General features: G+C 58.4%; 2 protein-coding genes across 2 annotated transcripts; both read left to right on the top strand.

The window, feature by feature from the left end:
* Nucleotides 1-1,914: 1,914 nt before the first annotated feature.
* On the top strand, nt 1,915-2,996 carry LOC149370541 (uncharacterized). The gene has a single exon (XM_089583607.1). It carries the CDS (start codon nt 1,915-1,917, stop codon nt 2,917-2,919), a length of 1,005 nt encoding a protein of 334 aa, XP_089439733.1. The 3' UTR covers nt 2,920-2,996.
* A 13,684-nt stretch (nt 2,997-16,680) lies between these two features.
* Nucleotides 16,681-17,685, top strand: LOC149370540 (uncharacterized). Its single transcript, XM_089583603.1, has one exon. The coding sequence runs from the start codon at nt 16,681-16,683 to the stop codon at nt 17,683-17,685; it is 1,005 nt and encodes a 334-aa protein (XP_089439729.1).
* The last annotated feature ends 3,717 nt before the right edge of the window (nt 17,686-21,402 follow it).

The raw sequence follows: 21,402 nt of genomic DNA, 5'->3' as shown, positions 1-21,402 counted from the left end.
CTGCATACCTCCCAGCTTCGGCATCGAAAAGAAGCGCCACCTCAGGCCTGTCTGGTGTCGTGCCACATTGTAGCCCGCAGCTGCACTGCGTGCTCTCACTGCAGAGGTTGGAGCAGCAGAGCCATAGCGTATGGTTAGTACCGCTTCCAATCTTGGCCTTTGGTGTCGTGCTAATCCAGTTCAAGCCTGTATACTTCTACGCATTGCGTTGCTGACGGTTTAAGTGGCCTTGACAGCCCCATTGACACTGCTGTACGGTCTGCCCGACGTTGGACTACTTGTTTTCGTGCACAGTTGTGCAGTTTGCGCGAAAATATATGTTTCTTGGGTTCTTTCGTGTTGCGCCAGATCTAATTCTCGGGCTGGCTGCTTACCTTCGACATCATTAGGTATGCAAGGTCCTTAGGTAAGGACCTCCCTAGGCTTACCTCCTAAACGCAAGTCGCGCATGCACCAGTCTCATCTCAAAATTATCAAAACGAAATGACGATGACGTTAGGATGAAGCACAGCACAGGAGGTTTGTGTCGGAGGGTGTGGGAATCCTGGCTTTCCGCCGTCGCCTTTGCGCGGCTGTGCCGGCCTCCCGCGTTGTTTCTCCTCTTTCCCTTGCTCCCGCCTCAGGCGGTGGAGAGGCGGCTGGGTGACTAATCACTGTCATTTAGCCACAACTCCGCTCCGACTCCCCAAGGGCCTTTGCAATTGGCGCTTTTTGGCGGGAATTCGGGACCCGCTTTCGGCGGCCGCGCGCCGCGCGACCGTCCGAGCGGGGCCCAGAGAGAGAGAGATCCCTCCGAGACAGCGTAAGGTGCGTACGCTACTGTTTGTCCGTGCCGGCCTTTGCCGTTCGGACCTGTACTTACTCGAGCTCGCCCGCACGTGTCCTCTGACCTGCAGCGGCTCGAGCCTGTCCAGCGGCTCGAGCCTGTCCAGCGGGGTCCAGCGACCTCCGACAGGCGTACCTTGCGTTGATTGCCCACTCTCTCTCGCAACCGGCCGAACGGTCGACACACACGAGAGAGAGATCACAGCACTGCCGCGGGGACATTCTCCTGCAGCGGCGTGCTAGCGGCGCGCATTGCTCGAGTCGCTTCGTGCGCGCAGCGGAGCCTTGCTCCTCGCGCGCCCCGGGACGGGGTGACGATTTAGTGTGTGTGTACTGCTGGAGGACGACGTGAATAAACGTCTCCTTGGTGAAATTGGAGGCCTATTTCTTTGCGGCGAATCGCTCTCCTCCCAGCGGAGGTTGAGTGCACTGCATCGGTGTCCCAGTGTGTGTGTGGTGACGGCTGATCGGGGCCCTTGGCTCGCGCGAAGCTCGAACCCGCGGTGGGTGGTGGCCTGTGTCCACTTAGAAACCCACAACTGGCGCCCAACGTGCTGAGTCATTGGCGCTTAAGCCTTTGATGACACATTAGCCGAGCAGGTCGCCTTGCCGATCACGCTTGCGCACCATGTCTACCCCCAGCGGGGCACTCGGCAGCTACATGTCGGAGTTGTAGCGTCGTTTGATCCACTGGCTGCTGTTCCTTCGAATAGCCAGACACCGTGGTTGGCCGCGGCCCCCGTTGGGGTTTACGGCGACACAACCCAAAATGTCGACCACGCGGCTCCCGTTGGAGCTGTATCGGAAGCACCCTGCGGTGCATCCGCTGGTCACATGCCTCAGCTGTGCACGCTTTCCGCCCAGTGCGAAAGCAGTTCGTGTCACGCTGCCGCAACCGGCAGTTTCGAACAGCAGCAGCCGTGCCCCGCGAGCAGTCAATTCTGCTCTGGGAACGGCGAGGCGCTGGCCCGGTTCCCTGTGGAAACCACGCCGCTCATCGAACTAGGAGCCTTGCCTCCTTCGTTCGTGCAGCCCGCCCAAACCTCCACTGAGGCCGTGGCGCAGGCGCTGCTAACCAGTGCTGCCCAGATGATCCAGTCGCTGTCAGGGGCTGTTGGGACACTTTTGGCCACGCCGAAGTTGTCTCACCCCGCGGTTAAGTTGCCCATGCCAACATACCGCGGGTATGATGACCTACTCAGTGCCCGGGATTTCCTTGAGTCCCTCACCCATTATCAGAGAACTATGGGTCTCACTGAGCAGGTGGTGCTTGCACACATCATCCCCGCAGCGCTGACTGACACGGCAGCTCGGTGGCATCGGCTTTCCGGCCACCGGGCAGCGACTCTCGAGGAGTTCCGTGCAGCATTCCTGCGCGAATTTCTGCCCGCTGACTACGAGCGTAGGATGCGGCGAGAGCTGGAGCTCCGTACTCAGGCTCCGGATGAGTCGCTGCAAGAGTATGTTCGGGCGATGGAAAACCTTTTCTCAATCGCCGAGCCCAGAGCCTCGAACGAGGAGCGTGTCGAAAGGACGATCAGGCAGGCACATCCGACCTTTTCGGCTTACCTGCGCGGCGGCCGATTCCGAGATTTGGAGGAGCTGGCCGCCAAGGCAAAGCGCATTCAAGGCGACATTCTCGCCGCGCGCGCCTATCGTCCGCCACCGCCGGCAAGCGAGGCCCTTGAGCCACGCTGTGCATGGAGAGGGGCCTTGCCCTTACCCAACCGGCGACCACCCGCACAACCTGCCTTTGCAGCTGTTAGCGGGCAAAACGAGCCATGGGAGTTGAGCGACAGAGCTCTTGATCCTTACTCGTACGGGAGACGGGCAGCCTGCGCTGCACCGTTTTCTGAAGCGTGTGCTGAGGGGCGCCAAGCGCTTCAACAAACAGCGGAGGGGGAAACCCGACTCGGCCGACCCTTTGGTCGTGCAGCGGGCGGACCCAGGCAGGGAGAGTCGCCATTGTCCCGCGACGAAGCTCGCGGCGGTGTGCGCTGTTTCCGCTGCCAAGAGAGGGGCCACTTAGCAAGAGAATGCACCGTAGCCAGGCCTCCTGCGAGGCAGGGAAACGGCGGCGGGGGTCGGTCGTAAAGGGACCACCGGCCCAATCTCTGCTAATTCCCTCTGCGTACAGAGCAAGCTGCCTTGCTAATGCGCACGCGCCGTTTATTCCGGTCACCATTGCTGGCCGCGAATTTTCGGCGTTACTGGATACGGGAGCCAGCGCTTCCTTGTTCGGTGAAGAGGTGTTGTCCCACTGGCAAAAGCACTCTGTGCGCTTGCGGGACTGCCGTACGGCATTCAACCTTGCGAAAGGCGTAGCCCATTCGGCTGGCGCCGCGAGGCTGACTGTCAGACTCCCAGGGCTCAGTGTGTGTGACACAACAGCGCTTGTTGTGTCTCCCCTCTTTTCTGTGTTTTCTGTCTAAGTTTGCGCTGTTTTTTCCACCATGAATTCACACAAACTAGCCCAAATGTCTGCTTTGCCCATGATTCTCGGACAGGACTTTCTCCTGAAAACCGGGATCGTGGTGGACATTGCGAATGGCGGCTATCGCGACGGACCATTTTCCCAGCTTAAGCCGTTCATTAGCCCACCGGCGTCAGTATCTTCCTGCGCAGTGAAGGCGTTCGGAGAGTGCCACGCTCAGCGGACAGGGCCACGCCCTTGTGTCGAGCGTTCCGTCGTTCAGCCTCCCCTTTGGGACCGAGCGGCGCGGCACGAACAGGCACCACATCCGCTGGCCGCCTGTGCGGTAACATTGGATGACACACAGAAGGCTCGTTTGACAGCGCTATTGCGTCAGTACGATGAGCCTTTCACGGATCAACCTGGCTGTACCACTTTAGTGAGCCACAAGATCCACACTGGAGACGCGCTTCCTTTGAAGTGCAACCCTAGGCCCGTCAGCCTTGCGAAAAGGCAGGTGATTGATGGGTTGCTGGATGAGATGCTGTCGGCGGACATTATCCGCCGCTCGTCCAGCGCCTGGGCGTCTCCGGTGGTGTTGGTGCCTAAGAAAGATGGCAGCCACCGTTTGTGTGTGGATTATCGCCGTCTAAATGCGCTGACTCGCAAGGATGCCTATCCGCTCCCGACGATCAGCTCAATCGTAGGAAACCTGGGCAGCGCGCGGTACTTTTCCACGCTAGATGCCTCCAAAGGTTACCTACAGGTCCAGATGGCTGATACTGACCGGTCTAAGACCGCGTTCACGTGTCACAGAGGGCTTTTTGAGTTCACTCGTATGCCCTTTGGTCTCTGCAATGGTCCTATGACTTTTCAGAGGCTCATGGACCGCGTCCTGGGGGAAGCGAAATGGTCCGACGCCATGTGCTACCTGGACGATATCGTGATTTATTCACGAACCTTCGATGAGCACTTAGGCCACATTGCCGACGTGCTCGAGAGGGTACGGGCTGCTGGGATGATTTTGAATCCTGCGAAAGCCCAAATAGCGCGGACCCGGGTTCAGTTACTAGGGTTCACGCTGGGCGAGGGCTCCATTGAGCCTGATGCGGAGAAACTTCGAGCCATACTCGAATTTCCCGCGCCCAAGGACGTACGCGGCCTCCGCCGTTTTCTGGGAATGGCCAATTTTTATCGGTCGTTCATCCCGTCCTGTGCCCGCGTGCAGGCTCCCTTGACCAAGCTCTTGGGAAAGACTGCAGCGTGGCGATGGGGGCCCGAGCAAGAGCGATCCTTTCGCCTCCTGTCTAGTGCCATTGCCGAGACAGCGCAGCTCAGGCTACCCGACCTGACCAGTCAGTTCGTAGTCCAGACTGACGCGAGCGATCTGGGTTTAGGAGCAGTTCTCCTACAGGAATTCGATGGCGTGCTGCAACCGCTGGCCTTTGCCAGCCGCTCCTTGCTGCCCTCGGAGAGGAATTATTCCGTGACCGAGAAGGAGTGCCTCGCCATCGTGTTTGCACTGCGCAAATTTGACGTCTACCTTGATGGAACGCAATTCGTGGTGCAGACAGACCACAGTGCGCTCAGTTGGCTGATGCGGCTCCGCGAGCCTGCGGGTCGGCTGGCTCGCTGGGCTCTCCTGATACAGCATTACTACTTTTCGGTGCAGTATCGAAAGGGGAGCACAAACGTGGTAGCTGACGCGCTATCCCGTGCCCCACTCGCCAGCGGCGCCTTGACGCCTGTAGGCGGAGGGGGCGAAACAGCGGACGAGCCGCCGGGCGGCAAGGAGGCGGAGCCCGCAAACGGGTTAACCCATTCCGCTAACCAGGCAAGCAGCGCTTCGCAAAGCGGACGACAGGCAAAGCTCTTCGTGAGCGCCTCGGAGTTGCCGACGCGAACGGAAATTTTGGCTGCAAACCTGAGTGGGGAAGAGACCAGTCTCCCCTCTGGGATGACTGGAATCGTTTTCAGCCGTAAAAAGCTACTGAAAGCCCAGCAAAATGACCCCTTTTGTCGCGAGGTGAGCGACGGTCTCAGGGAGACGGAGCGCCGTGACGCTACTGGTATTGTAGCGGGCGCAGGGGGGCAGAACCCAGCGTGTGTCGCGGCGAACCCCGGGGAGTCATATTTGCTGGACAATGACGGGCTTGTGCTGAAGTACATAGCCACCGATGACGAGTCCATCGACCCGTTTAAGGTTGTTATCCCCAAAAGTCTGAGAGGCGCACTGTTGAGATTCTCTCATGACGAACCACTGGCCGGTCATCTGAGTGGCTCCAAAGTTTTTGCAAAACTGAGTCAATCGGTGACGTGGCCCGGCATGAAGCGTGAAATTTTCCGCTATTGCCGTTCCTGCCATGTCTGTCAAGCGGTGAAGTCACGGGGCGGCAAGCCGCCTGGAATGATGAAACCAATTGACAGTGTGCGTCCGTGGCAGATGGCCACCTGCGATTTGATGGGGCCTTTCCCCAGGAGCAAGCAGGGATTCATTTACCTGATGGTAGTCGCTGATCATTTTTCCAAATGGGTCGAGTTGTACCCCCTTCGGAAAGTGTCAGCACGAGCGGTGCTGGATAAACTCCAGGAAGTGTTCTGTCGGTTCGGCTTTTCGGAAAGACTGATCACGGACAATGCGTCCTATTTCACTGCTCGGGTGTTCGGTAACACGTGCCGTTCCCTCGGAATCGAGCACTACAACACTTCACCCTACCATCCCCAGTCCAACTTGACCGAGCGAATCAACGAACGCTCAAGCCAATGCTGGCGGCCTTTGCCGAGTGTCAAAAGGATTGGGCAGACCATTTGAGCGAGTTTGCGTTCGCCATCCGAACAGCTGAGAATCGCTCAGCTGGTTTCTCTCCCGCCTTCCTCAATTTCGGGAGGGAGCTGGCGAATCCGATGTCAAACGTCGTGCAGAGCCAGCTCGGGGATGAGCAGACGCGGGCAGACTGCTCTGCTTATGCGTCGACGCTTCGGGACCGGCTTGGTCGGGCTCTCAACAGAGCAAGGCAGAGTTTGGCGGCAGCCAGAGCCCAACAGAAGGCTCAATATGACCGCAAGCACCAAAGCCTGACTTTTCAGGTGGGTGATCTTGTCCTGAAGCGCAACCACGTTCTTAGCGATGCGAGCAAGGGGTTCTCAGCCTCGCTCGCTCCTAAGTGGCTTGGTCCGTACCGAGTGGTCAGAGTCTGGTCGCCACTCGCGTACCTGCTGGAGGATTCCCTTACGGGGAAAACCAGCCGTGCCCACATCGCAGACCTGAAGGCCTACGCGTCACGGTCTGACGAGCTTGCGCCGGTACCCATTGGTATCAAAGGCAAGCGCAAAGGCACAACTGGTGCTGCGGAACGCAAGCGTACGGAGCACCGGTACAATCTGAGGCGACGACGGTCACCGGTGTGATTGATGCCGGACGGCGGACTTTTCCGCAACCGAAGGCACGCAGCCTCAGCAAGCTGGCGAGCTTTCTCGTCAGGCCAGACCCAGGCGAAGCACGGTGTGTTTTTTGTTTTGTTTTTGCAGCATGCTCAGTTCCAGCCTTGTGTGTTTATCTATTTATTTATTTGTTTTGCTTGAGTCAGTTTCTAGCCACTTTCATTTCCTGCTGGTTCGTCTGTTTTCGTTCTAACGTACTGAGATGTACATAGGCAACATGCGTTTGTGTTGGCGTTCAGTTTTTTTTTACCAGACTTGTATATACATAAGCAAACTTCAGCCCGCTCGTGCTTGCTCATCTTCTAGAAGGAATAGATTGGATTAGGTGTCGTTTGTACAGCGCGCCTTTTCTCATTTCCGGCCCGACTGTGGGTGGTTGGCTCGTTAAGGAGCCGTGTGTCGCGGTGCGCGAGTTTTGTGCGGCCCGTATGGAGGGGAAGTTGGCGGGGCGTTTGGGGCGATGGGGGGCGGAAAGTGCACCCTTTGACCCTCGCCGGGGCGCCTCTGGACGCTTCTGATGAGGGGATCGTTGTCGCCGACCAGCGTCCGCACACGTGCCGGTGTACGTGTGTTTGTGTTTTTGGCTGTGTGTGCACGTAACCATGAGCCAAGGCGACGCCTGTGAGTTGTGCCGCTGTGCTTCTGCGTGAGCGCGAGGATGAGAAGGAGCCCTTGCTGTGGCCAAGGTTACACATCAGGACGCCGCCGAACGTCCTCGCCCGTTTCAGCCGGCGTGAAGGGGTGCACTAACTGTTTTGTGCCGAACGTGATGTCGTGCCCAAGGGCGCGAGGTTAGTGCTCTGCCGCGGCCCCGTCGTCATCAACAGAAAGAAGACCACCATCAGTCGTCGGCCCTCCCAACCCGTTGAACTTGAAGTCTGCGAGCGGTGAGTCGCCGACCGGCCCACTGGGCCGCGCCATCGAACTTTGAGGCTGACATCCACCTGTCACATAGTTGTACAGTTGAATTCACATCGCCTTGCGTACCGTGTATATTATCTGCAAGCTGTTTTGATTTACTGAAGCGTACGCAAGTGTTTGTTTGTTTGCCTTGTTTTTCCTTTGTTTGTGTTGTTTTTTTCTTACGTTGTTCTGGCTGGAACTGAAGTGTAGCTAGTTTTTTTTGTGTATTCATTTCTTTATTTTGGAACTGAAGTGTAGCTAATTTTATTTGTGTATTAATTTCTTTATTTTGGCCGCGTGCTTTGCCGATGGGTAGGAGGGCATTTTAGGAGAGGGGAATGTGGGAATCCTGGATTTCCGCCGTCGCCATTGCGCGGCTGTGCCGGCCTCCCGCGTTGTTTCTCCTCTTTCCCTTGCTCCCGCCTCAGGCGGTGGAGAGGCGGCTGGGTGACTAATCACTGTCATTTAGCCACAACTCCGCTCCGACTCCCCAAGGGCCTTTGCCATTGGCGCCTTTTGGCGGGAATTCGGGACCCGCTTTGGGCGGCCGCGCGCCGCGCGACCGTCCGAGCGGGGCCCAGAGAGAGAGAGATCCCTCCGAGACAGCGTAAGGTGCGTACGCTACTGTTTCTCCGTGCCGGCCTTTGCCGTTCGGACCTGTGCTTACTCGAGCTCGCCCGCACGTGTCCTCTGACCTGCAGCGGCTCGAGCCTGTCCAGCGGGGTCCAGCGACCTCCGACAGGCGTACCTTGCGTTGATTGCCCACTCTCTCTCGCAACCGGCCCTACGGTCGACACGAGAGAGAGATCACAGCACTGCCGCGGGGACATTCTCCTGCAGCGGCGTGCTAGCGGCGCGCATTGCTCGAGTCGCTTCGAGCGCGCAGCGGAGCCTTGCTCCTCGCGCGCCCCGGGACGGGGTGACGATTGAGTGTGTGTGTACTGCTGGAGGACGACGTGAATAAACGTCTCCTTGGTGAAATTGGAGGCCTATTTCTTTGCGGCGAATCGCTCTCCTTCCAGCGGAGGTTGAGTGCACAGCATCGGTGTCCCAGTGTGTGTGTGGTGACGGCTGATCGGGGTCCTTGGCTCGCGCGAAGCTCGAACCCGCGGTGGGTGGTGGCCTGTGTCCACTTAGAAACCCACAACTGGCGCCCAACGTGCTGAGTCATTGGCGCTTAAGCCTTTGATGACACATTAGCCGAGCAGGTCGCCTTGCCGATCACGCTTGCGCACCATGTCTACCCCCAGCGGGGCACTCGGCAGCTACATGTCGGAGTTGTAGCGTCGTTTGATCCACTGGCTGCTGTTCCTTCGAATAGCCAGACACCGTGGTTGGCCGCGGCCCCCTTTGGGGTTTACGGCGACACAACCCAAAATGTCGACCACGCGGCTCCCGTTGGAGCTGTATCGGAAGCACCCTGCGGTGCATCCGCTGGTCACATGCCTCAGCTGTGCACGCTTTCCGCCCAGTGCGAAAGCAGTTCGTGTCACGCTGCCGCAACCGGCAGTTTCGAACAGCAGCAGCCGTGCTCCGCGAGCAGTCAATTCTGCTCTGGGAACGGCGAGGCGCTGGCCCGGTTCCCTGTGGAAACCACGCCGCTCATCGAACTAGGAACCTTGCCTCCTTCGTTCGTGCAGCCCGCCCAAACCTCCACTGAGGCCGGGGCGCAGGCGCTGCTATCCAGTGCTGCCCAGATGATCCAGTCGCTGTCAGGGGCTGTTGGGACACTTTTGGCCCCGCCGAAGTTGTCTCACCCCGCGGTTAAGTTGCCCATGCCAACATACCGCGGGTATGATGACCTACTCAGTGCCCGGGATTTCCTTGAGTCCCTCACCCATTATCAGAGAACTATGGGTCTCACTGAGCAGGTGGTGCTTGCACACATCATCCCCGCAGCGCTGACTGACACGGCAGCTCGGTGGCATCGGCTTTCCGGCCACCGGGCAGCGACTCTCGAGGAGTTCCGTGCAGCATTCCTGCGCGAATTTCTGCCCGCTGACTACGAGCGTAGGATGCGGCGAGAGCTGGAGCTCCGTACTCAGGCTCCGGATGAGTCGCTGCAAAGGTATGTTCGGGCGATGGAAAACCTTTTCTCAATCGCGGAGCCCAGAGCCTCGAACGAGGAGCGTGTCGAAAGGACGATCAGGCAGGCACATCTGACCTTTTCGGCTTACCTGCGCTGCGGTCGATTCCGAGATTTGGAGGAGCTGGCCGCCAAGGCAAAGCGCATTCAAGGCGACATTCTCGCCGCGCGCGCCTATCGTCCGCCACCGCCGGCAAGCGAGGCCCTTGAGCCACGCTGTGCATGGAGAGGGGCCTTGCCCTTACCCAACCGGCGACCACCCGCACAACCTGCCTTTGCAGTTGTTAGCGGGCAAAACGAGCCATGGGAGTTGAGCGACAGAGCTCTTGATCCTTACTCGTACGGGAGACGGGCAGCCTGCGCTGCACCGTTTTCTGAAGCGTGTGCTGAGGGTCGCCAAGCGCTCCAACGCACAGCGGAGGGGGAAACCCGACTCGGCCGACCCTTTGGTCGTGCAGCGGGCGGACCCTGGCAGGGAGAGTCGCCATTGTCCCGCGACCAAGCTCGCGGCGGTGTGCGCTGTTTCCGCTGCCAAGAGAGGGGCCACTTAGCAAGAGAATGCACCGTAGCCAGGCCTCCTGCGAGGCAGGGAAACGGCGGCGGGGGTCGGTCGTAAAGGGACCACCGGCCCAATCTCTGCTAATTCCCTCTGCGTGCAGAGCAAGCTGCCTTGCTAATGCGCACGCGCCGTTTATTCCGGTCACCATTGCTGGCCGCGAATTTTCGGCGTTACTGGATACGGGAGCCAGCGCTTCCTTGTTCGGTGAAGAGGTGTTGTCCCACTGGCAAAAGCACTCTGTGCGCTTGCGGGACTGCCGTACGGCATTCAACCTTGCGAAAGGCGTAGCCCATTCGGCTGGCGCCGCGAGGCTGACTGTCAGGTGGGGAGAGCGGACGAGACGCACGCGTTTCATCCATCTCCCAGGGCTCAGTGTGTGTGACACAACAGCGCTTGTTGTGTCTCCCCTCTTTTCTGTGTTTTCTGTCTAAGTTTGCGCTGTTTTTTCCACCATGAATTCACACAAACTAGCCCAAATGTCTGCTTTGCCCATGATTCTCGGACAGGACTTTCTCCTGAAAACCGGGATCGTGGTGGACATTGCGAATGGCGGCTATCGCGACGGACCATTTTCCCAGCTTAAGCCGTTCATTAGCCCACCGGCGTCAGTATCTGCCTGCGCAGTGAAGGCGTTCGGAGAGTGCCACGCTCAGCGGACAGGGCCACGCCCTTGTGTCGAGCGTTCCGTCGTTCAGCCTCCCCTTTGGGACCGAGCGGCGCGGCACGAACAGGCACCACATCCGCTGGCCGCCTGTGCGGTAACATTGGATGACACACAGAAGGCTCGTTTGACAGCGCTATTGCGTCAGTACGATGAGCCTTTCACGGATCAACCTGGCTGTACCACTTTAGTGAGCCACAAGATCCACACTGGAGACGCGCTTCCTTTGAAGTGCAACCCTAGGCCCGTCAGCCTTGCGAAAAGGCAGGTGATTGATGGGTTGCTGGATGAGATGCTGTCGGCGGACATTATCCGCCGCTCGTCCAGCGCCTGGGCGTCTCCGGTGGTGTTGGTGCCTAAGAAAGATGGCAGCCACCGTTTGTGTGTGGATTATCGCCGTCTAAATGCGCTGACTCGCAAGGATGCCTATCCGCTCCCGACGATCAGCTCAATCGTAGGAAACCTGGGCAGCGCGCGGTACTTTTCCACGCTAGATGCCTCCAAAGGTTACCTACAGGTCCAGATGGCTGATACTGACCGGTCTAAGACCGCGTTCACGTGTCACAGAGGGCTTTTTGAGTTCACTCGTATGCCCTTTGGTCTCTGCAATGGTCCTATGACTTTTCAGAGGCTCATGGACCGCGTCCTGGGGGAAGCGAAATGGTCCGACGCCATGTGCTACCTGGACGATATCGTGATTTATTCACGAACCTTCGATGAGCACTTAGGCCACATTGCCGACGTGCTCGAGAGGGTACGGGCTGCTGGGATGATTTTGAATCCTGCGAAAGCCCAAATAGCGCGGACCCGGGTTCAGTTACTAGGGTTCACGCTGGGCGAGGGCTCCATTGAGCCTGATGCGGAGAAACTTCGAGCCATACTCGAATTTCCCGCGCCCAAGGACGTACGCGGCCTCCGCCGTTTTCTGGGAATGGCCAATTTTTATCGGTCGTTCATCCCGTCCTGTGCCCGCGTGCAGGCTCCCTTGACCAAGCTCTTGGGAAAGACTGCAGCGTGGCGATGGGGGCCCGAGCAAGAGCGATCCTTTCGCCTCCTGTCTAGTGCCATTGCCGAGACAGCGCAGCTCAGGCTACCCGACCTGACCAGTCAGTTCGTAGTCCAGACTGACGCGAGCGATCTGGGTTTAGGAGCAGTTCTCCTACAGGAATTCGATGGCGTGCTGCAACCGCTGGCCTTTGCCAGCCGCTCCTTGCTGCCCTCGGAGAGGAATTATTCCGTGACCGAGAAGGAGTGCCTCGCCATCGTGTTTGCACTGCGCAAATTTGACGTCTACCTTGATGGAACGCAATTCGTGGTGCAGACAGACCACAGTGCGCTCAGTTGGCTGATGCGGCTCCGCGAGCCTGCGGGTCGGCTGGCTCGCTGGGCTCTCCTGATACAGCATTACTACTTTTCGGTGCAGTATCGAAAGGGGAGCACAAACGTGGTAGCTGACGCGCTATCCCGTGCCCCACTCGCCAGCGGCGCCTTGACGCCTGTAGGCGGAGGGGGCGAAACAGCGGACGAGCCGCCGGGCGGCAAGGAGGCGGAGCCCGCAAACGGGTTAACCCATTCCGCTAACCAGGCAAGCAGCGCTTCGCAAAGCGGACGACAGGCAAAGCTCTTCGTGAGCGCCTCGGAGTTGCCGACGCGAACGGAAATTTTGGCTGCAAACCTGAGTGGGGAAGAGACCAGGCTCCCCTCTGGGATGACTGGAATCGTTTTCAGCCGTAAAAAGCTACTGAAAGCCCAGCAAAATGACCCCTTTTGTCGCGAGGTGAGCGACGGTCTCAGGGAGACGGAGCGCCGTGACGCTACTGGTATTGTAGCGGGCGCAGGGGGGCAGAACCCAGCGTGTGTCGCGGCGAACCCCGGGGAGTCATATTTGCTGGACAATGACGGGCTCGTGCTGAAGTACATAGCCACCGATGACGAGTCCATCGACCCGTTTAAGGTTGTTATCCCCAAAAGTCTGAGAGGCGCACTGTTGAGATTCTCTCATGACGAACCACTGGCCGGTCATCTGAGTGGCTCCAAAGTTTTTGCAAAACTGAGTCAATCGGTGACGTGGCCCGGCATGAAGCGTGAAATTTTCCGCTATTGCCGTTCCTGCCATGTCTGTCAAGCGGTGAAGTCACGGGGCGGCAAGCCGCCTGGAATGATGAAACCAATTGACAGTGTGCGTCCGTGGCAGATGGCCACCTGCGATTTGATGGGGCCTTTCCCCAGGAGCAAGCAGGGATTCATTTACCTGATGGTAGTCGCTGATCATTTTTCCAAATGGGTCGAGTTGTACCCCCTTCGGAAAGTGTCAGCACGAGCGGTGCTGGATAAACTCCAGGAAGTGTTCTGTCGGTTCGGCTTTTCGGAAAGACTGATCACGGACAATGCGTCCTATTTCACTGCTCGGGTGTTCGGTAACACGTGCCGTTCCCTCGGAATCGAGCACTACAACACTTCACCCTACCATCCCCAGTCCAACTTGACCGAGCGAATCAACGAACGCTCAAGCCAATGCTGGCGGCCTTTGCCGAGTGTCAAAAGGATTGGGCAGACCATTTGAGCGAGTTTGCGTTCGCCATCCGAACAGCTGAGAATCGCTCAGCTGGTTTCTCTCCCGCCTTCCTCAATTTCGGGAGGGAGCTGGCGAATCCGATGTCAAACGTCGTGCAGAGCCAGCTCGGGGATGAGCAGACGCGGGCAGACTGCTCTGCTTATGCGTCGACGCTTCGGGACCGGCTTGGTCGGGCTCTCAACAGAGCAAGGCAGAGTTTGGCGGCAGCCAGAGCCCAACAGAAGGCTCAATATGACCGCAAGCACCAAAGCCTGACTTTTCAGGTGGGTGATCTTGTCCTGAAGCGCAACCACGTTCTTAGCGATGCGAGCAAGGGGTTCTCAGCCTCGCTCGCTCCTAAGTGGCTTGGTCCGTACCGAGTGGTCAGAGTCTGGTCGCCACTCGCGTACCTGCTGGAGGATTCCCTTACGGGGAAAACCAGCCGTGCCCACATCGCAGACCTGAAGGCCTACGCGTCACGGTCTGACGAGCTTGCGCCGGTACCCATTGGTATCAAAGGCAAGCGCAAAGGCACAACTGGTGCTGCGGAACGCAAGCGTACGGAGCACCGGTACAATCTGAGGCGACGACGGTCACCGGTGTGATTGATGCCGGACGGCGGACTTTTCCGCAACCGAAGGCACGCAGCCTCAGCAAGCTGGCGAGCTTTCTCGTCAGGCCAGACCCAGGCGAAGCACGGTGTGTTTTTTGTTTTGTTTTTGCAGCATGCTCAGTTCCAGCCTTGTGTGTTTATCTATTTATTTATTTGTTTTGCTTGAGTCAGTTTCTAGCCACTTTCATTTCCTGCTGGTTCGTCTGTTTTCGTTCTAACGTACTGAGATGTACATAGGCAACATGCGTTTGTGTTGGCGTTCAGTTTTTTTTTACCAGACTTGTATATACATAGGCAAACTTCAGCCCGCTCGTGCTTGCTCATCTTCTAGAAGGAATAGATTGGATTAGGTGTCGTTTGTACAGCGCGCCTTTTCTCATTTCCGGCCCGACTGTGGGTGGTTGGCTCGTTAAGGAGCCGTGTGTCGCGGTGCGCGAGTTTTGTGCGGCCCGTATGGAGGGGAAGTTGGCGGGGCGTTTGGGGCGATGGGGGGCGGAAAGTGCACCCTTTGACCCTCGCCGGGGCGCCTCTGGACGCTTCTGATGAGGGGATCGTTGTCGCCGACCAGCGTCCGCACACGTGCCGGTGTACGTGTGTTTGTGTTTTTGGCTGTGTGTGCACGTAACCATGAGCCAAGGCGACGCCTGTGAGTTGTGCCGCTGTGCTTCTGCGTGAGCGCGAGGATGAGAAGGACCCCTTGCTGTGGCCAAGGTTACACATCAGGACGCCGCCGAACGTCCTCGCCCGTTTCAGCCGGCGTGAAGGGGTGCACTAACTGTTTTGTGCCGAACGTGATGTCGTGCCCAAGGGCGCGAGGTTAGTGCTCTGCCGCGGCCCCGTCGTCATCAACAGAAAGAAGACCACCATCAGTCGTCGGCCCTCCCAACCCGTTCAACTTGAAGTCTGCGAGCGGTGAGTCGCCGACCGGCCCACTGGGCCGCGCCATCGAACTTTGAGGCTGACATCCACCTGTCACATAGTTGTACAGTTGAATTCACATCGCCTTGCGTACCGTGTATATTATCTGCAAGCTGTTTTGATTTACTGAAGCGTACGCAAGTGTTTGTTTGTTTGCCTTGTTTTTCCTTTGTTTGTGTTGTTTTTTTCTTACGTTGTTCTGGCTGGAACTGAAGTGTAGCTAGTTTTTTTTGTGTATTCATTTCTTTATTTTGGAACTGAAGTGTAGCTAATTTTATTTGTGTATTAATTTCTTTATTTTGGCCGCGTGCTTTGCCGATGGGTAGGAGGGCATTTTAGGAGAGGGGAATGTGGGAATCCTGGATTTCCGCCGTCGCCATTGCGCGGCTGTGCCGGCCTCCCGCGTTGTTTCTCCTCTTTCCCTTGCTCCCGCCTCAGGCGGTGGAGAGGCGGCTGGGTGACTAATCACTGTCATTTAGCCACAACTCCGCTCCGACTCCCCAAGGGCCTTTGCCATTGGCGCCTTTTGGCGGGAATTCGGGACCCGCTTTGGGCGGCCGCGCGCCGCGCGACCGTCCGAGCGGGGCCCAGAGAGAGAGAGATCCCTCCGAGACAGCGTAAGGTGCGTACGCTACTGTTTCTCCGTGCCGGCCTTTGCCGTTCGGACCTGTGCTTACTCGAGCTCGCCCGCACGTGTCCTCTGACCTGCAGCGGCTCGAGCCTGTCCAGCGGGGTCCAGCGACCTCCGACAGGCGTACCTTGCGTTGATTGCCCACTCTCTCTCGCAACCGGCCCTACGGTCGACACGAGAGAGAGATCACAGCACTGCCGCGGGGACATTCTCCTGCAGCGGCGTGCTAGCGGCGCGCATTGCTCGAGTCGCTTCGAGCGCGCAGCGGAGCCTTGCTCCTCGCGCGCCCCGGGACGGGGTGACGATTGAGTGTGTGTGTACTGCTGGAGGACGACGTGAATAAACGTCTCCTTGGTGAAATTGGAGGCCTATTTCTTTGCGGCGAATCGCTCTCCTTCCAGCGGAGGTTGAGTGCACAGCATCGGTGTCCCAGTGTGTGTGTGGTGACGGCTGATCGGGGTCCTTGGCTCGCGCGAAGCTCGAACCCGCGGTGGGTGGTGGCCTGTGTCCACTTAGAAACCCACAACTGGCGCCCAACGTGCTGAGTCATTGGCGCTTAAGCCTTTGATGACACATTAGCCGAGCAGGTCGCCTTGCCGATCACGCTTGCGCACCATGTCTACCCCCAGCGGGGCACTCGGCAGCTACATGTCGGAGTTGTAGCGTCGTTTGATCCACTGGCTGCTGTTCCTTCGAATAGCCAGACACCGTGGTTGGCCGCGGCCCCCTTTGGGGTTTACGGCGACACAACCCAAAATGTCGACCACGCGGCTCCCGTTGGAGCTGTATCGGAAGCACCCTGCGGTGCATCCGCTGGTCACATGCCTCAGCTGTGCACGCTTTCCGCCCAGTGCGAAAGCAGTTCGTGTCACGCTGCCGCAACCGGCAGTTTCGAACAGCAGCAGCCGTGCTCCGCGAGCAGTCAATTCTGCTCTGGGAACGGCGAGGCGCTGGCCCGGTTCCCTGTGGAAACCACGCCGCTCATCGAACTAGGAACCTTGCCTCCTTCGTTCGTGCAGCCCGCCCAAACCTCCACTGAGGCCGGGGCGCAGGCGCTGCTATCCAGTGCTGCCCAGATGATCCAGTCGCTGTCAGGGGCTGTTGGGACACTTTTGGCCCCGCCGAAGTTGTCTCACCCCGCGGTTAAGTTGCCCATGCCAACATACCGCGGGTATGATGACCTACTCAGTGCCCGGGATTTCCTTGAGTCCCTCACCCATTATCAGAGAACTATGGGTCTCACTGAGCAGGTGGTGCTTGCACACATCATCCCCGCAGCGCTGACTGACACGGCAGCTCGGTGGCATCGGCTTTCCGGCCACCGGGCAGCGACTCTCGAGGAGTTCCGTGCAGCATTCCTGCGCGAATTTCTGCCCGCTGACTACGAGCGTAGGATGCGGCGAGAGCTGGAGCTCCGTACTCAGGCTCCGGATGAGTCGCTGCAAAGGTATGTTCGGGCGATGGAAAACCTTTTCTCAATCGCGGAGCCCAGAGCCTCGAACGAGGAGCGTGTCGAAAGGACGATCAGGCAGGCACATCTGACCTTTTCGGCTTACCTGCGCTGCGGTCGATTCCGAGATTTGGAGGAGCTGGCCGCCAAGGCAAAGCGCATTCAAGGCGACATTCTCGCCGCGCGCGCCTATCGTCCGCCACCGCCGGCAAGCGAGGCCCTTGAGCCACGCTGTGCATGGAGAGGGGCCTTGCCCTTACCCAACCGGCGACCACCCGCACAACCTGCCTTTGCAGTTGTTAGCGGGCAAAACGAGCCATGGGAGTTGAGCGACAGAGCTCTTGATCCTTACTCGTACGGGAGACGGGCAGCCTGCGCTGCACCGTTTTCTGAAGCGTGTGCTGAGGGTCGCCAAGCGCTCCAACGCACAGCGGAGGGGGAAACCCGACTCGGCCGACCCTTTGGTCGTGCAGCGGGCGGACCCTGGCAGGCAGAGTCGCCATTGTCCCGCGACCAAGCTCGCGGCGGTGTGCGCTGTTTCCGCTGCCAAGAGAGGGGCCACTTAGCAAGAGAATGCACCGTAGCCAGGCCTCCTGCGAGGCAGGGAAACGGCGGCGGGGGTCGGTCGTAAAGGGACCACCGGCCCAATCTCTGCTAATTCCCTCTGCGTGCAGAGCAAGCTGCCTTGCTAATGCGCACGCGCCGTTTATTCCGGTCACCATTGCTGGCCGCGAATTTTCGGCGTTACTGGATACGGGAGCCAGCGCTTCCTTGTTCGGTGAAGAGGTGTTGTCCCACTGGCAAAAGCACTCTGTGCGCTTGCGGGACTGCCGTACGGCATTCAACCTTGCGAAAGGCGTAGCCCATTCGGCTGGCGCCGCGAGGCTGACTGTCAGGTGGGGAGAGCGGACGAGACGCACGCGTTTCATCCATCTCCCAGGGCTCAGTGTGTGTGACACAACAGCGCTTGTTGTGTCTCCCCTCTTTTCTGTGTTTTCTGTCTAAGTTTGCGCTGTTTTTTCCACCATGAATTCACACAAACTAGCCCAAATGTCTGCTTTGCCCATGATTCTCGGACAGGACTTTCTCCTGAAAACCGGGATCGTGGTGGACATTGCGAATGGCGGCTATCGCGACGGACCATTTTCCCAGCTTAAGCCGTTCATTAGCCCACCGGCGTCAGTATCTGCCTGCGCAGTGAAGGCGTTCGGAGAGTGCCACGCTCAGCGGACAGGGCCACGCCCTTGTGTCGAGCGTTCCGTCGTTCAGCCTCCCCTTTGGGACCGAGCGGCGCGGCACGAACAGGCACCACATCCGCTGGCCGCCTGTGCGGTAACATTGGATGACACACAGAAGGCTCGTTTGACAGCGCTATTGCGTCAGTACGATGAGCCTTTCACGGATCAACCTGGCTGTACCACTTTAGTGAGCCACAAGATCCACACTGGAGACGCGCTTCCTTTGAAGTGCAACCCTAGGCCCGTCAGCCTTGCGAAAAGGCAGGTGATTGATGGGTTGCTGGATGAGATGCTGTCGGCGAATATTATCCGCCGCTCGTCCAGCGCCTGGGCGTCTCCGGTGGTGTTGGTGCCTAAGAAAGATGGCAGCCACCGTTTGTGTGTGGATTATCGCCGTCTAAATGCGCTGACTCGCAAGGATGCTTATCCGCTCCCGACGATCAGCTCAATCGTAGGAAACCTGGGCAGCGCGCGGTACTTTTCCACGCTAGATGCCTCCAAAGGTTACCTACAGGTCCAGATGGCTGATACTGACCGGTCTAAGACCGCGTTCACGTGTCACAGAGGGCTTTTTGAGTTCACTCGTATGCCCTTTGGTCTCTGCAATGGTCCTATGACTTTTCAGAGGCTCATGGACCGCGTCCTGGGGGAAGCGAAATGGTCCGACGCCATGTGCTACCTGGACGATATCGTGATTTATTCACGAACCTTCGATGAGCACTTAGGCCACATTGCCGACGTGCTCGAGAGGGTACGGGCTGCTGGGATGATTTTGAATCCTGCGAAAGCCCAAATAGCGCGGACCCGGGTTCAGTTACTAGGGTTCACGCTGGGCGAGGGCTCCATTGAGCCTGATGCGGAGAAACTTCGAGCCATACTCGAATTTCCCGCGCCCAAGGACGTACGCGGCCTCCGCCGTTTTCTGGGAATGGCCAATTTTTATCGGTCGTTCATCCCGTCCTGTGCCCGCGTGCAGGCTCCCTTGACCAAGCTCTTGGGAAAGACTGCAGCGTGGCGATGGGGGCCCGAGCAAGAGCGATCCTTTCGCCTCCTGTCTAGTGCCATTGCCGAGACAGCGCAGCTCAGGCTACCCGACCTGACCAGACAGTTCCTAGTCCAGACTGACGCGAGCGATCTGGGTTTAGGAGCAGTTCTCCTACAGGAATTCGATGGCGTGCTCCAACCGCTGGCCTTTGCCAGCCGCTCCTTGCTGCCCTCGGAGAGGAATTATTCCGTGACCGAGAAGGAGTGCCTCGCCATCGTGTTTGCACTGCGCAAATTTGACGTCTACCTTGATGGAACGCAATTCGTGGTGCAGACAGACCACAGTGCGCTCAGTTGGCTGATGCGGCTCCGCGAGCCTGCGGGTCGGCTGGCTCGCTGGGCTCTCCTGATACAGCATTACGACTTTTCGGTGCAGTATTGAAAGGGGAGCACAAACGTGGTAGCTGACGCGCTATCCCGTGCCCCACTCGCCAGCGGCGCCTTGACGCCTGTAGGCGGAGGGGGCGAAACAGCGGACGAGCCGCCGGGCGGCAAGGAGGCGGAGCCCGCAAACGGGTTAACCCATTCCGCTAACCAGGCAAGCAGCGCTTCGCAAAGCGGACGACAGGCAAAGCTCTTCGTGAGCGCCTCGGAGTTGCCGACGCGAACGGAAATTTTGGCTGCAAACCTGAGTGGGGAAGAGACCAGGCTCCCCTCTGGGATCACTGGAATCGTTTTCAGCCGTAAAAAGCTACTGAAAGCCCAGCAAAATGACCCCTTTTGTCGCGAGGTGAGCGACGGTCTCAGGGAGACGGAGCGCCGTGACGCTACTGGTATTGTAGCGGGCGCAGGGGGGCAGAACCCAGCGTGTGTCGCGGCGAACCCCGGGGAGTCATATTTGCTGGACAATGACGGGCTCGTGCTGAAGTACATAGCCACCGATGACGAGTCCATCGACCCGTTTAAGGTTGTTATCCCCAAAAGTCTGAGAGGCGCACTGTTGAGATTCTCTCATGACGAACCACTGGCCGGTCATCTGAGTGGCTCCAAAGTTTTTGCAAAACTGAGTCAATCGGTGACGTGGCCCGGCATGAAGCGTGACATTTTCCGCTATTGCCGTTCCTGCCATGTCTGTCAAGCGGTGAAGTCACGGGGCGGCAAGCCGCCTGGAATGATGAAACCAATTGACAGTGTGCGTCCGTGGCAGATGGCCACCTGCGATTTGATGGGGCCTTTCCCCAGGAGCAAGCAGGGATTCATTTACCTGATGGTAGTCGCTGATCATTTTTCCAAATGGGTCGAGTTGTACCCCCTTCGGAAAGTGTCAGCACGAGCGGTGCTGGATAAACTCCAGGAAGTGTTCTGTCGGTTCGGCTTTTCGGAAAGACTGATCACGGACAATGCGTCCTATTTCACTGCTCGGGTGTTCGGTAACACGTGCCGTTCCCTCGGAATCGAGCACTACAACACTTCACCCTACCATCCCCAGTCCAACTTGACCGAGCGAATCAACGAACGCTCAAGCCAATGCTGGCGGCCTTTGCCGAGTGTCAAAAGGATTGGGCAGACCATTTGAGCGAGTTTGCGTTCGCCATCCGAACAGCTGAGAATCGCTCAGCTGGTTTCTCTCCCGCCTTCCTCAATTTCGGGAGGGAGCTGGCGAATCCGATGTCAAACGTCGTGCAGAGCCAGCTCGGGGATGAGCAGACGCGGGCAGACTGCTCTGCTTATGCGTCGACGCTTCGGGACCGGCTTGGTCGGGCTCTCAACAGAGCAAGGCAGAGTTTGGCGGCAGCCAGAGCCCAACAGAAGGCTCAATATGACCGCAAGCACCAAAGCCTGACTTTTCAGGTGGGTGATCTTGTCCTGAAGCGCAACCACGTTCTTAGCGATGCGAGCAAGGGGTTCTCAGCCTCGCTCGCTCCTAAGTGGCTTGGTCCGTACCGAGTGGTCAGAGTCTGGTCGCCACTCGCGTACCTGCTGGAGGATTCCCTTACGGGGAAAACCAGCCGTGCCCACATCGCAGACCTGAAGGCCTACGCGTCACGGTCTGACGAGCTTGCGCCGGTACCCATTGGTATCAAAGGCAAGCGCAAAGGCACAACTGGTGCTGCGGAACGCAAGCG

Source organism: Amblyomma mixtum, chromosome 1, assembly GCF_055824585.1.
Source record: "Amblyomma mixtum isolate Tamu chromosome 1, ASM5582458v1, whole genome shotgun sequence".
NCBI classification, from domain to species: domain Eukaryota; kingdom Metazoa; phylum Arthropoda; class Arachnida; order Ixodida; family Ixodidae; genus Amblyomma; species Amblyomma mixtum.
The sequence above is the reverse complement of the archived record's forward strand: the minus strand, read 5'-3'. Positions and strand labels throughout refer to the sequence as shown.

Bases quoted from the DNA above. Each gene is read 5' to 3' on its own strand.
- LOC149370541 (XM_089583607.1), top strand. From the start codon at position 1,915: ATGATCCAGTCGCTGTCAGGGGCTGTTGGGACACTTTTGGCCACGCCG.
- LOC149370540 (XM_089583603.1), top strand. From the start codon at position 16,681: ATGATCCAGTCGCTGTCAGGGGCTGTTGGGACACTTTTGGCCCCGCCG.